Source organism: Trichomycterus rosablanca, chromosome 14, assembly GCF_030014385.1.
Source record: "Trichomycterus rosablanca isolate fTriRos1 chromosome 14, fTriRos1.hap1, whole genome shotgun sequence".
In the NCBI taxonomy this organism is placed as follows: domain Eukaryota; kingdom Metazoa; phylum Chordata; class Actinopteri; order Siluriformes; family Trichomycteridae; genus Trichomycterus; species Trichomycterus rosablanca.
The window spans coordinates 9,610,225-9,623,746 of NC_086001.1; the positions used below are offsets into that span (position 1 = coordinate 9,610,225).

At 42.3% G+C, this 13,522-nt stretch overlaps 1 protein-coding gene across 1 annotated transcript in view; it reads right to left on the minus strand.

Annotated features, from left to right (window-relative positions):
• The window catches only part of slit2 (slit homolog 2 (Drosophila)), a 107,463-nt gene that overhangs the window by 770 nt on the left and 93,171 nt on the right, over nucleotides 1–13,522 (minus strand). Inside the window, exons 26-36 of the mRNA XM_063008169.1 lie at nucleotides 13,331–13,494; nucleotides 12,698–12,822; nucleotides 12,488–12,585; nucleotides 9,294–9,433; nucleotides 8,667–8,760; nucleotides 7,393–7,530; nucleotides 7,062–7,296; nucleotides 6,594–6,709; nucleotides 5,457–5,611; nucleotides 4,886–5,165; nucleotides 2,696–2,892 (exon numbers count right to left, since the gene is read on the minus strand). Of these exons, the coding sequence (XP_062864239.1) occupies nucleotides 2,696–2,892; nucleotides 4,886–5,165; nucleotides 5,457–5,611; nucleotides 6,594–6,709; nucleotides 7,062–7,296; nucleotides 7,393–7,530; nucleotides 8,667–8,760; nucleotides 9,294–9,433; nucleotides 12,488–12,585; nucleotides 12,698–12,822; nucleotides 13,331–13,494 (1,742 nt within the window). The remainder of the gene's footprint in view (nucleotides 1–2,695; nucleotides 2,893–4,885; nucleotides 5,166–5,456; nucleotides 5,612–6,593; nucleotides 6,710–7,061; nucleotides 7,297–7,392; nucleotides 7,531–8,666; nucleotides 8,761–9,293; nucleotides 9,434–12,487; nucleotides 12,586–12,697; nucleotides 12,823–13,330; nucleotides 13,495–13,522) is intronic.

Sequence of the window (13,522 nt, forward strand, 5' to 3'; positions counted from 1 at the left end):
AGTGAGTTTACATGGACAAAATAATTAGATCAATGCAAAGAAACACATGACGGCAACATGAGAAACATCTGGGTCCACATCAGTCAGCAATCCAGTTACTTTGTGTGGGGACCTGTTGATAGGCTGTTTACTTTTCAGTGAGGTGGGAGCGTCACTACTTTAAAAGCTCACAGTTTTTGAAGTGCATTAGTGTTCTTAATTTTTTTGCATCAGGGTGGCACAGTGGCCCCACAGGTAATGTGGTCCTTTACCACACTGATCTTGGGGTCCTTAGTTCAAACCTTACCCCTGGAAAGTGTCATAGAGGAGCTTGAGATGCTTTTCTTGTGTCTGTATGGTTTTAGTACAGGGTTTAAACAAAATTAATTGTTTGGGTCAGATACTTTGATCACCTTTTACTCCAAACCCTGTTATGATAGGACCAGTATTATCAGTTTGTTGGAATGCTATTAAAATATCGAGTTAAGCAGCTTTTTGGTGCACTTTAGTGTTTTGTAGTTATTGTAGGTGAATTATAATTTGTTAGCAAGCAAAGCATCTTATCCAAATCCAAGTATGGGTGGTGTCACTATTCCAGTCTGTTTGAAACACATAATAAAGGCAACTAATCTGATTGGTGGGTTGTCACTTTAAAATTGTATGTAGTGTAGGGGCGCTCAGGTGACTCATGAGTTCGAAGCTCATCTCTGCTACCGGCAGGCTGGGCGCCTACACAAACAATGATTGGCTCGTTCGTAAAGAGGGTGCTGAAGGGGCTTTCTCATAACTGACCTCTGCTGGCTGATTAATGGCGCCTGCACAGAGACGAGGGATAACGGAGATCAGTGCGTGACTCTCCATGTGCAAACCTGAGCCCCATATGAACTCGGTGAGGTGAAAAGATGCAGTCGGCTACTGCACGTGTTAGTCACGGCTCTCCTTAGTCAGAGTGGAAGTCAGCAGCAGTAGAGAGGAAGCATAATGCAATCGATGAATTGGATAAACATTTATAAAGACTCATGAACATTCTGGTTTAGAAGGAATGTACACTGTTTATCACAGTGTTCATCAATCTCGTAGCTCATGTTTAGTCAGTCTTATACGGTTTAAAGTTGATCAATAAAAAGCTTTGTGGCAGATCTAGATCCTCACTGGTAAACTATGAGATATTCAGTTTATTGTGTAACAGATCCGTTAATGCCTCCTTGCACAGTTTAAGCAAAAAAAAAAGGGTTAAGAAAAGAGATGCAAACACACACACACATACACACGCAGCGTGCTCACCTCATTGTGATCCGCAGCAGTGGCATTAGCAGCTTTAAAGCAGAGGGGTTAAAGATGATGAAAGCATTATTAATTAAAGCTCATACTCACAATTAGGCTCAGTTAAGTAACAGCCAGACATGTGCTGATAGTAACGTTTTATCCTATAATTTTCCTACAGCTATAAAAGATTTGATACTAGGTGCTGTGTGTTTTATAGCAGGGGTCCCCAACCTTATTTGCACTACGGACCGGTTTCATATAAGATAACATTTCATGGACCGGCAGGGGCCGAGGAATTTAAAATAGAGTAACTGTAAAATGAAAAATTCATGTGAATCCTGCGCTTTCTTCGCTGCAACAAAATGCTGCTCCCACCTAGTGGTGATTGGGGACAATACCACCTAATGAGTATTGAAAATTCAATTGCTCTTGTTGCAATCTATAATTATTTATTCTTTCTGTGCGGCCCAGTGGTTATAGGACATGGGATGCATTTGCATCCTATTGGGATGAAAACATATCAGCACATGCCTGGAAACACATTGTTAAAGCAGGGCAGGGTTAGTGCTCTAAAAGAAGCAGCGAACGATATTGAAAGAGTTTTTAACATATAAGGAGGTTAATTTTATTAAACATACATGAACATTTCGATAAGCATGAGAACATAAACAGTGTGTCTATATTCAGGAAGCGGACAAAATGACAGAAACGCACCATAAAAACATCTAGTTCTTCTACCAAATGTCCCTGTGCACCATTATTCAACCCCCAGCCTCATTACAGGAAGAACATTATTTTGCCTCGATAACCTTCAATAAGTGAATAATCACCAAGGTTCAGTTTAATCACAGATGGCATAAAATTCCTCCTCAAAATGCTGTGGTAGTCTGTAAATGGAACTTGTAGGCTACTGGTTAAAGTACTAGGCTAGTAATGGAAAGGTTGATGGTTCAAGCCCCACCACTGCCAGGTTGCTACTGTTGGGCTCTTAAGCAAGACCCTTAACCCTCAATTGCTTAGGCAATATACTGTAGACAATATAACTCACAGTACTGTAAGTCGCTTTGGATAAAAGCATCTACTGAATGCTGAAGATGTAAATGTATGATGTCAGTCACATGGTCAAGATTGGTACTGGACTACTAATCAGCAGGACTAGTAATCTATTGCTTGCATGATTTTTGGTCATAAAGTCGCTGACCCACCTTCATGCTTGTCTTTTGGTCATATAACTCGTCTGTCATAATTCATTTTTTTTGTTCAAGAATTAATTTAAAGCAAAATCTAGCTCAGCTAAAAACTTTAGAGTAATAAATCCTTTTTCTTTTGTAGGTTGAATATTTCTGATTGTGTATAATTCTTGTATTTTTAGAAGTTTTTTAACTGAAAACCACTGAGGCAGTCTGGAAACTCTAGCTGCTATTTAGTGTGTGTGAGTGTGTGTGTATACCTCTGTCACACAGTGCTCCTGTGTATCCCGGGTTGCATTCGCAGTAGGTAGTTCCCAGGCCGGAGAGGCGACAGTGTCCGTGTTCACACTCGCACACGTTTACACTGCGCTCATCACACAGCACTCCGGTAAAGCCTGGAGCACACACACACCTATACGAGTATGAGTTAATGGGTACACAGGTGCCATGTACACATCTGTAAGAGAGAGAGAGAGAGAGAGAGAGAGTGAGAGATTCTTACATACTTTTGGCTATAAAGTTCAAATGTAAAATGACTGGGCGGTGTGATGGCATATACTTAGTGGCAAATATATATAGAGAGAGGAGTAGTAATTGGTAGTGTCTGACAGACTGAGAGATCTTATAGTCTGGATTTAGTGACATCGCTCAAAGAAGCTTTAAGGGGAAGAAGATTTTCATGTGATGATGTGAAAGCAGCGGTGCATCAGTGGCTATATATATACAGTATATATATACAGTGTATCACAGAAGTGAGTACACCCCTCACATTTCTGCAGATATTTAAGTATATCTTTTCATGGGACAACACTGACAAAATGACACTTTGACACAATGAAAAGTAGTCTGTGTGCAGCTTATATAACAGTGTAAATTTATTCTTCCCTCAAAATAACTCAATATACAGCCATTAATGTCTAAACCACCGGCAACAAAAGTGAGTACACCCCTAAGAGACTACTCCCCTAAATGTCCAAATTGAGCACTGCTTGTCATTTTCCCTCCAAAATGTCATGTGATTTGTTAGTGTTACTAGGTCTCAGGTGTGCATAGGGAGCAGGTGTGTTCAATTTAGTAGTACAGCTCTCACACTCTCTCATACTGGTCACTGAAAGTTCCAACATGGCACCTCATGGCAAAGAACTCTCTGAGGATCTTAAAAGACGAATTGTTGCGCTACATGAAGATGGCCAAGGCTTCAAGAACATTGCCAACACCCTGAAACTGAGCTGCAGCACAGTGGCCAAGATCATCCAGCGTTTTAAAAGAGCAGGGTCCACTCAGAACAGACCTCGCGTTGGTCGTCCAAAGAAGCTGAGTGCACGTGCTCAGTGTCACATCCAACTGCTGTCTTTGAAAGATAGGCGCAGGAGTGCTGTCAGCATTGCTGCAGAGATTGAAAAGGTGGGGGGTCAGCCTGTCAGTGCTCAGACCATACGCCGCACACTACATCAAATTGGTCTGCATGGCTGTCACCCCAGAAGGAAGCCTCTTCTGAAGTCTCTACACAAGAAATCCCTCAAACAGTTTGCTGAAGACATGTCAACAAAGGACATGGATTACTGGAACCATGTCCTATGGTCTGATGAGACCAAGATTAATTTGTTTGGTTCAGATGGTCTCAAGCATGTGTGGCGGCAATCAGGTGAGGAGTACAAAGATAAGTGTGTCATGCCTACAGTCAAGCATGGTGGTGGGAATGCCATGGTCTGGGGCTGCATGAGTGCAGCAGGTGTTGGGGAGTTACATTTCATTGAGGGACACATGAACTCCAATATGTACTGTGAAATACTGAAGCAGAGCATGATCCCCTCCCTCCGGAAACTGGGTCGCAGGGCAGTGTTCCAGCATGATAATGACCCCAAACACACCTCTAAGACGACCACTGCTTTATTGAAGAGGCTGAGGGTAAAGGTGATGGACTGGCCAAGCATGTCTCCAGACCTAAACCCAATAGAACATCTTTGGGGCATCCTCAAGCGGAAGGTGGAGGAGCGCAAAGTCTCGAATATCCGCCAGCTCCGTGATGTCATCATGGAGGAGTGGAAAAGCATTCCAGTGGCAACCTGTGAAGCTCTGGTAAACTCCATGCCCAGGAGAGTTAAGGCAGTTCTGGGAAATAATGGTGGCCACACAAAATATTGACACTTCAGGAACTTTCACTAAGGGGTGTACTCACTTTTGTTGCCGGTGGTTTAGACATTAATGGCTGTATATTGAGTTATTTTGAGGGAAGAAAAAATTTACACTGTTATATAAGCTGCACACAGACTACTTTTCATTGTGTCAAAGTGTCATTTTGTCAGTGTTGTCCCATGAAAAGATATACTTAAATATCTGCAGAAATGTGAGGGGTGTACTCACTTTTGTGATACACTGTATATATATATACACAGTTTGGAGCTACATCAGCTACATCATTAGTGCTTTATTTCTTTAAATGAACTTACTTATTGCCAATGCAGGGGTCATTGAGTGGCTGGTCACAGAGCAGTCCAGTCCATCCTGGCTCACACTGGCAGCTAAACGAGGACTGTGAGTCATGAGCGTTGACGTGACACAGGCCGTGAACACAAGCACTCGGCTGGCAAGACCGGCACCCAGGAACCACACCTTCCCGCAAGAAATGCATCATATCCTGCAGCTGTCCGTTAACGTACACGTAGCCGACGCAACCGTGAAAACTGGAGCTGTTACTGAACGGGTAGATAACAGACTGCTGAGGAACACCTGAGAAGAAACAAATAAGAAAGTGTTTAAGATAAGATAGGATAAGATTTTAATGCTCCTCTTAGGAAAATGAACTTGTTACTGTGGTACAGAGAAGGATGGTAAAGAACAAATGAAAGGCAACTAGAAAAAAAAAAAAGCGTAAATACAGTGTGTAGTTTTTTACACTAAAACAAGTAATGTACTTGTGTCTGTTATATATTACATATGACTACAATATACATGAATAGTATGTGTAATATTACATATTGTGTATACAGATTTGTGTGTTTGTGTGTGTGTGTTACACACCTCCTATGTAGAGTGGCGCGGTTCTGGCTCCTACACTCATCCTCTTGGCAGAAGTAATGGATTTGGCTTTCCCTCCGTCAATCATAAGAGAGAGAAACTGATCCGTCATTATGAGCTGTAGCATGTGGAACCCTCCATCACTCACCGTCTCCACGCTGCACACACAAAGTTGAGGTCTACACCTTAGAAAGGTTGGGTTCACCTTAGAACCCAGCCTGCTGTCTCAAGACACCTCAGGTACTTCCATGCTGCGCCACCAGAGGCTGCTCTCACCACAGCATTAAAGTCCATTCTCACTCCTCAGGTCAGTCTCTACTTTATACATCCAGGCTTTACTGAAAAGGTGTACTTATACATTTAAAGCTGACATACACTTGTAATAGACTGTTATGTAATTGCAGCAGGGTTAGATCATGCCAATCAGTAGATTCCCCACACTTACTAAAAAAAATGGTTATCAGCCATGTCACAACATATAACTAAACATTTGCAAACATGTCAATGTGCTGCAGAGCAAATGAACAAGGTACACAAGTCACTCGGCCTAGATGTTATGTTGAATTAGTCCTATTTTACAACTGGGAAAAACATTTTTTTTAGCAGCGACTACCACTGGTGCTGTCAACAGTGACATCAAATCAATGCTGAAATTTGGATATAAACCCATCGCGCAAGGTTGTCATAACTGTATTGGGGAAACCCAAGATTCCTTTCTATGTTGGTGAGCCGGCCGCGCTTCGGTCAGTGATGCTGTGACCCGGGTTTTCGGGATTTATATTGTGGTGCTCGGCCGGCTCACCGACATAGAAAGGAATCTTGGGTTCCCCTGGGATGCCCGCCTGCTCACCTATGTCACCAATGTTATCATGGGATACAGCGCTCCCACAGCCGAAACAGTAATGAGGTTTTAAATAGGATTGATGGTTGAATTGTTTTTAGGAGTGTTTGTGTAGAGTGAGATGTATTCAAGTTGTAATGAGTTTGTAAAGTTACCATTTTCGTTAAGTAATGTGTTCAGTTTCACTTGTTCGATAAGTCTTTGTTAAAGGCAATTGTTAAAGCTTGTTTCTAGTTGGCATATGCTGTAAAATAAGGTTTATGATGTGTGTGTGTGTGTGTGTGTGTGCGTGTGTCTACCTGTACATGGTTCCTGTGTCGTAGCTGACTCTTACTCTTCCTCTGTAGAGCTCAACAGCTATTTGATCATCATCACCTTTATACAGTAACACTCCACTATCCTCATCTGTAGCAATCTACACACAAACACATTGCAATATACCTTATGAGTACTTTCAGTATTTTAAAGCCTCTTTTTTTAACCTCTTGAGACCCTGCTGTCACATATGGGTATATTACAGTTTTGCTTTGTTATGTCTTGTACTTTGTTCTTCTTAACTCAGACCTGTTGTCCCCATTAGTAGACACTTTTGCCTGCCATCTAGTGATAGCAAAATACTAGACAATAAGCAGCCAATTTACCTACTAGCATGTTATTGATAACCTAGAGGAAACCAATAAGGACACAGTGGGAACATCTGTAACAGGGAGAAGAAGAGGGCTAATTTAGGGAGGAAATCTGAAAAGTGTGTGTGTGTGTGTGTGTACCTGCAGAGTGATGTTGGTCTGTTCAGTGTTGGAGGGGATCTGGACAAATGCATTTCGGCTGACAAAATTCACGCTGACAAGTCGCTCACACCTTGCACCCTCAAAGCCATGGAGACACACGCACACCGGCTCGGTCACCTTGACGACACATTCTGCACCATTCTCACACTCATGGTCATCACATGGACTCGTTCTGGGCAGCACCATGGGAGGCGAGAACTCGCAGAACAAACCGCTACACACAAACACACAGAAAAAGTTGGATACAGAGACCTAGAACATCTGTCCTGATGTTTCTGGGTGGGGCAGATTACATTTAGAAAACACATACCTGTAACCTTCAGGACACACGCATGTGTAGCCGTTTAGAGCATCAATGCATTGCGCTCCATTTTTACACTTGTTATCTGCACAGTCATCGATGTCCAGCTCACACTGCTCTCCTGTGTACCCTGGAGTGCACTCACACCTATACACACAAACACAGCACATACATGTATACTACATACTAAAATACACTGAACATACTATATATTGCATGCTATCCTTTGTAGTAGTAAGCAGTATTTTAGATAATCATTATGTACACTATATGACCAAATGCACTAAGACACATGACCATGAGCTTGCTGGACATACCATTTAAAAAACAAATAGAGTGACCGCTATGTGATCTTTTCAGTTATAACAACAGCCACTGGCTTTGAAGTATGTCTGCGGGAATTTGTGCCCGTTGAGTTAAACGAGCATTTGTTTGTCTGGGCACTGATGTTGGTCAAGAAAGCCTAAATTGATGTTCCAGTCCATTCTAAACCTGTCCAGTGGAACTGAGGTCAGGGCTCTGTGCAGGCCACTGGAGTTTTTTTAAACCGAGCTTTGCTTTGTGCACAGGGGCACAGTCATGCTTGAACAGGAAAGTGCCTTTCCTAAACTGTTGCTGCAAAGTTATAAGATAAAATCTCAATGTTGTTAAATCTAGATGAGGTCAGATCTAAAAGATTTAAAAGCTAGATTAAAGATTTAAGTTGGAGTTTTAATCAGAGCTGGATAACATCAGAGCTTAATGCAAAAGCAACGTGGTGTGGCTTGGTAGCTGCGTTTTGATCAGAGTGATCAGAGCTGAAGGTGACTGAAGCTGAATTATTTTAAAATAGGTGTCATTTTAGGGGGTGGCACAGTGGCTTGGTGGGTAGCACTGTCGCCGTATAGCAAAAGGATCCTGGGTTCGGTCTGGGTCCTTTTTGTGTGGAGTTTGCATGTTCTTCTCGTGTCTGTGTGGGTTTCCTCCGGGAGCTCCGGTTTCCTCCCACAGTACAAAGACATGCACTCAGGCTAACTGGAGATACAATTTTGCCCTGATTGTGTGTGTGAATGTGTTTGTGTGATGGACTGGTGCCCGGTACAGGGTGTTTCTATGTGCCTTGCACCCATTAAGAGCTGGGACCCCCATGGCCCTGATTAGGATATGCGACTTACAAAGTGAGTAAGCTGTCGTGTTCCACATGAGTTTTTGTACATTATTGTGTGTGTGTGTGTGTGTGTGTGTGTGTGTGTGTGTGTGTGTGTGTGTGTGTGTGTGTGTGTGTGTGTGTGTGATAAACCCACTTAAATCCATGAGATGTTAGGACACATTTGGAGTCGTGCTGACACTGATTCAGTTCTGGGGAACACAGATCCAGCTTGTCTTCACACAGCTCTCCTACACACACACACACACACACACACACACACACACACACACACAATTAATTCATTAATTAGCATATAGGATCAGTATATCATCAGAGATGTAAGATCAGACAGCTAATGGTGGGTATGTAGCAAGCAAAGTTAGAAAAGGAAATGCAAGAAGAAAGAGAAAGAATGGAGGGATGAATAAAGCAACTGACCTTTTTCAACTTCATTGTTATTAGCAGCTAGCGAAGAGAGAATGAGAAGGAAAAAGAGGAGTGTTGGAGCAGATAGAAAAAGCAGAATGTTAGCATGTTGGCATTAGCCAGAAAATGGGCACACACTGCAGTATTGCCTGGAAAATTATTAAGGCCTGGTCCAGACTTAATCTCTGGTCATGGCAGGTTTTGCCATATATTTGCAACAGTATTGATATCACACACCAACAACTAACATAATGTGTTTTAAGTTTTAAAAAAATCTGTGTTTTCTATAATTTACTGACGTTAGTGTAAACTAGGCCTAACTCGTGACAGGTCTTGGTTCGTGCGTCTGTGTTACCTGTGTACTCAGATGAGCAGAGGCAGGTGTAGGTGTTAATTCCGTCCACACAGGTAGAGTTGTTCTCACAGTCATTATCTTCACAATCATCGATGTTAGTCTCACACTCGTCTCCCTCAAAGCCTTCAGGACACACACACCTGAAAACACATACATAGATGTACAAACACAAACATGCATGAAAAACTCACAACTGGACACGACTGTCTTTTGGCTCTCGGTTGGGTACGTATTAATGCATTGACCACTTTATTAGGAACATCTGTACACCTGCTTTTTGGGGTTATTATGTTGTTATATGTTGTAATTTTAGTTACGCTGATGGTGGCATGGTGCCGGATGAGCTGGCATGAGTATGTCAGAAACTGTCTCTCAGCATTTCTGGTGTGGTGGCATTGGAGTATTGGTGCTGACCATGAGCATCCCTTTACTACTATCCATCTAGATCTGAATCCAATAATGCATTTATGTTAGGGCAGTTGTTGCCTAGTGGTTAAGGTACTGGACTAGTAATTACAAGGTCACTGGTTCAATCCCCACTACTGGCAGGTTGGCACTGTTGGGCCCTTAAGCCCATAACCCTCAATTGCATAGACAGTATACTGTCACAGTACTGTAAGTCACTTTGGATAAAAAGCATCTGCTAAATGCTGAAAATGTAAATGATGTGGTTGGAGCATTAAGTGCAGATGATGAATCCATAGCAACCATGTCAACATGGACCAACATCTTAAACACATAGTGGAAATTTATTCCACAAAGAACTTAAGCTGTTCTGAGAGCAGTATGTAAGAAGCTGTAAGTGCATGACTACTGTCTTCTTCTTCTAATTTCTTCGTTAAATGTTTATGACTGGTTAAAGCTGGTGCCTTTTCTGTTTCTATATAAATATGCATTACTTGAGCGCTTAATTAAAAGCACATGGAACAGTGTTCTTATGTCAAGGTTGGAAAGAAAAAAAACTGAGACCTATTGTTTGGAGGATATTTGCAAATAGCTACTAAGGCCTTAAAGTAATTTCCTTTGGGATTAATAAAGTATACAGTGTATCACAAAAGTGAGTACACCCCTCACATTTCTGCAAATATTTCATTATATCTTTTCATGGGACAACACTATAGACATGAAACTTGGATATAACTTAGAGTAGTCAGTGTACAGCTTGTATAGCAGTGTAGATTTACTGTCTTCTGAAAATAACTCAACACACAGCCATTAATGTCTAAATAGCTGGCAACATAAGTGAGTACACCCCACAGTGAATATGTCCAAATTGTGCCCAAATGTGTCGTTGTCCCTCCCTGGTGTCATGTGTCAAGGTCCCAGGTGTAAATGGGGAGCAGGGCTGTTAAATTTGGTGTTTTGGGTACAATTCTCTCATACTGGCCACTGGATATTCAACATGGCACCTCATGGCAAAGAACTCTCTGAGGATGTGAGAAATAGAATTGTTGCTCTCCACAAAGATGGCCTGGGCTATAAGAAGATTGCTAACACCCTGAAACTGAGCTACAGCATGGTGGCCAAGGTCATACAGCGGTTTTCCAGGACAGGTTCCACTCGGAACAGGCTTCGCCAGGGTCGACCAAAGAAGTTGAGTCCACGTGTTCGGCGTCATATCCAGAGGTTGGCTTTAAAAAATAGACACATGAGTGCTGCCAGCATTGCTGCAGAGGTTGAAGACGTGGGAGGTCAGCCTGTCAGTGCTCAGACCATACGCCGCACACTGCATCAACTCGGTCTGCATGATCGTCATCCCAGAAGGAAGCTGACGCACAAGAAAGCCCGCAAACAGTTTGCTGAAGACAAGCAGTCCAAGAACATGGATTACTGGAATGCCCTGTGGTCTGACGAGACCAAGATAAACTTGTTTGGCTCAGATGGTGTCCAGCATGTGTGGCGGTGCCCTGGTGAGAAGTACCAAGACAACTGTATCTTGCCTACAGTCAAGCATGGTGGTGGTAGCATCATGGTCTTGGGCTGCATGAGTGTTGCTGGCACTGGGGAGCTGCAGTTCATTGAGGGAAACATGAATTCCAACATGTACTGTGACATTCTGAAACAGAGCATGATCCCCTCCCTTCGAAAACTGGGCCTCATGGCAGTTTTCCAACAGGATAACGACCCCAAACACAACCTCCAAGATGACAACTGCCTTGCTGAGGAAGCTGAAGGTAAAGGTGATGGACTAAACCCAATTGAGCACCTGTGGCGCATCCTCAAGTGGAAGGTGGAGGAGTTCAAGGTGTCTAACATCCACCAGCTCCGTGATGTCATCATGAAGGAGTGGAAGAGGATTCCAGTAGCAACCTGTGCAGCTCTGGTGAATTCCATGCCCAGGAGGGTTAAGGCAGTGCTGGATAATAATGGTGGTCACACAAAATATTGACACTTTGGGCACAATTTGGACATGTTTACTGTGGGGTGTACTCACTTATGTTGCCAGCCATTTAGACATTAATGGCTGTGTGTTGAGTTATTTTCAGAAGACAGTAAATCTACACTGCTATACAAGTTGTACACTGACTACTCTAAGTTATATCCAAGTTTCATGTCTATAGTGTTGTCCCATGAAAAGATATAATGAAATATTTGCAGAAATGTGAGGGGTGTACTCACTTTTGTGATACACTGTATATCTATCTAACACACACTCACACATACACAAACTAATACTCAACTCTCACATGCATACATACATACATACACAGACACACTTAGACTGAGACACATAATTACTCACATACACACACTCATACACAAACTTACATGCACATACACTAACACATGCACACACAAACACACATATACATAAATCCACAAACACTTGCACATAGACATACATACACCAACACACTTAGATTCACACATGCACACACACACGACCACACACACGATCAACACAGTTTGTTTGCTGGAGAACTGAAATACATACAACTACATACACAATCAACACAGACTCTGGACAACTATCTATCTATCTATCTATCTATCTATCTATCTATCTATCTATCTATCTATCTATCTATCTGTCTATCTGTCTATCTATCTGTCTATCTATCTATCTATCTATCTATCTATCTATCTATCTATCTATCTATCTATCTATCTATCTATCGAAACATGGGTTTTAAATGACCGCTTGAAGTTTAGGACTATAGTAATGATAAATATAACAAAAGTTGTTTTTATACCAGTGTGTGTTCTCGTCTCCATCTTTCAGGTTACATGTTCCACCATTCTGACATGGGTTACTGATGCAGGCGTGGATGGTTTCCTCACAGTCCTGACCCTACACACATTTACAGACACACACTTAAACTTCTAGCAAACCTAACAACTGTATTTGTGTGTGTGTGTGTGTGTGTGTGTGTGTGTGTTTGTGTGCTCATACGTAGACATACCTTATATCCGTATGGGCAAGTGCATCTGTAAAAGTCAATTGGATGGTTGGTGCAGGTGCCATTATTTCTGCATGGGTTGGAGAGACATGGATTGCACTTCGCCTGGATTGTGATGTCTAATGGACCTGTGAGTGTGTGTGTGAGTGTGTGTGTGAATGACAGAACAGCAGAAAAAAAGACAGACAAGGTTAACAAAAAGACAGGCTGCAATACCAATTTTGTTAGTCAATAACAATTTCAGTAAAATTTGGCCATTTAAGATACTGACATCCCTTTTATGATGTACTTGTGCTTAAATAGCGTATAAATATTCACACACTGACATGCTCAAAATGAGGGCAGAGCACAAAAGGGTAACTTGAACTTCACAGGTCAGAGGTCACTTTAGGTCAAGAGGGGCAAAGTAGATAAACAACGTCGAGAAGGGTTGTTGAGCTCTGACTAGCTGCCTTACCTGGTACAGGAAAACCACAAGGCCCAGGCACCTCTAAAAATGCACCAATCAGGTAACGTTACTCTCAGCATTCAGGAGGAACAGCTATATTTATTTTATATGTAGAGCTAAAATATCCAGAGGCATAAAGAGAGAAATAGATAGACGATGTGTGTGTGTTGTTTCCTGTGCCATGTTACCTGTGCAAGTGAACTTTTTAGATGGCGTAGTGAGTAGCAGTTTGTCTGTCATGTCTTTGGGTCCAGCGCAGCGGGCAATGCCAGGCTCTTTATACCCGCTCTTCACCCAGTCAGATAGCCACTGCATGTTACAGTCGCAATGTAGAGGGTTTGCGCCAAGAGCACTGACACACATACACACACACACACACA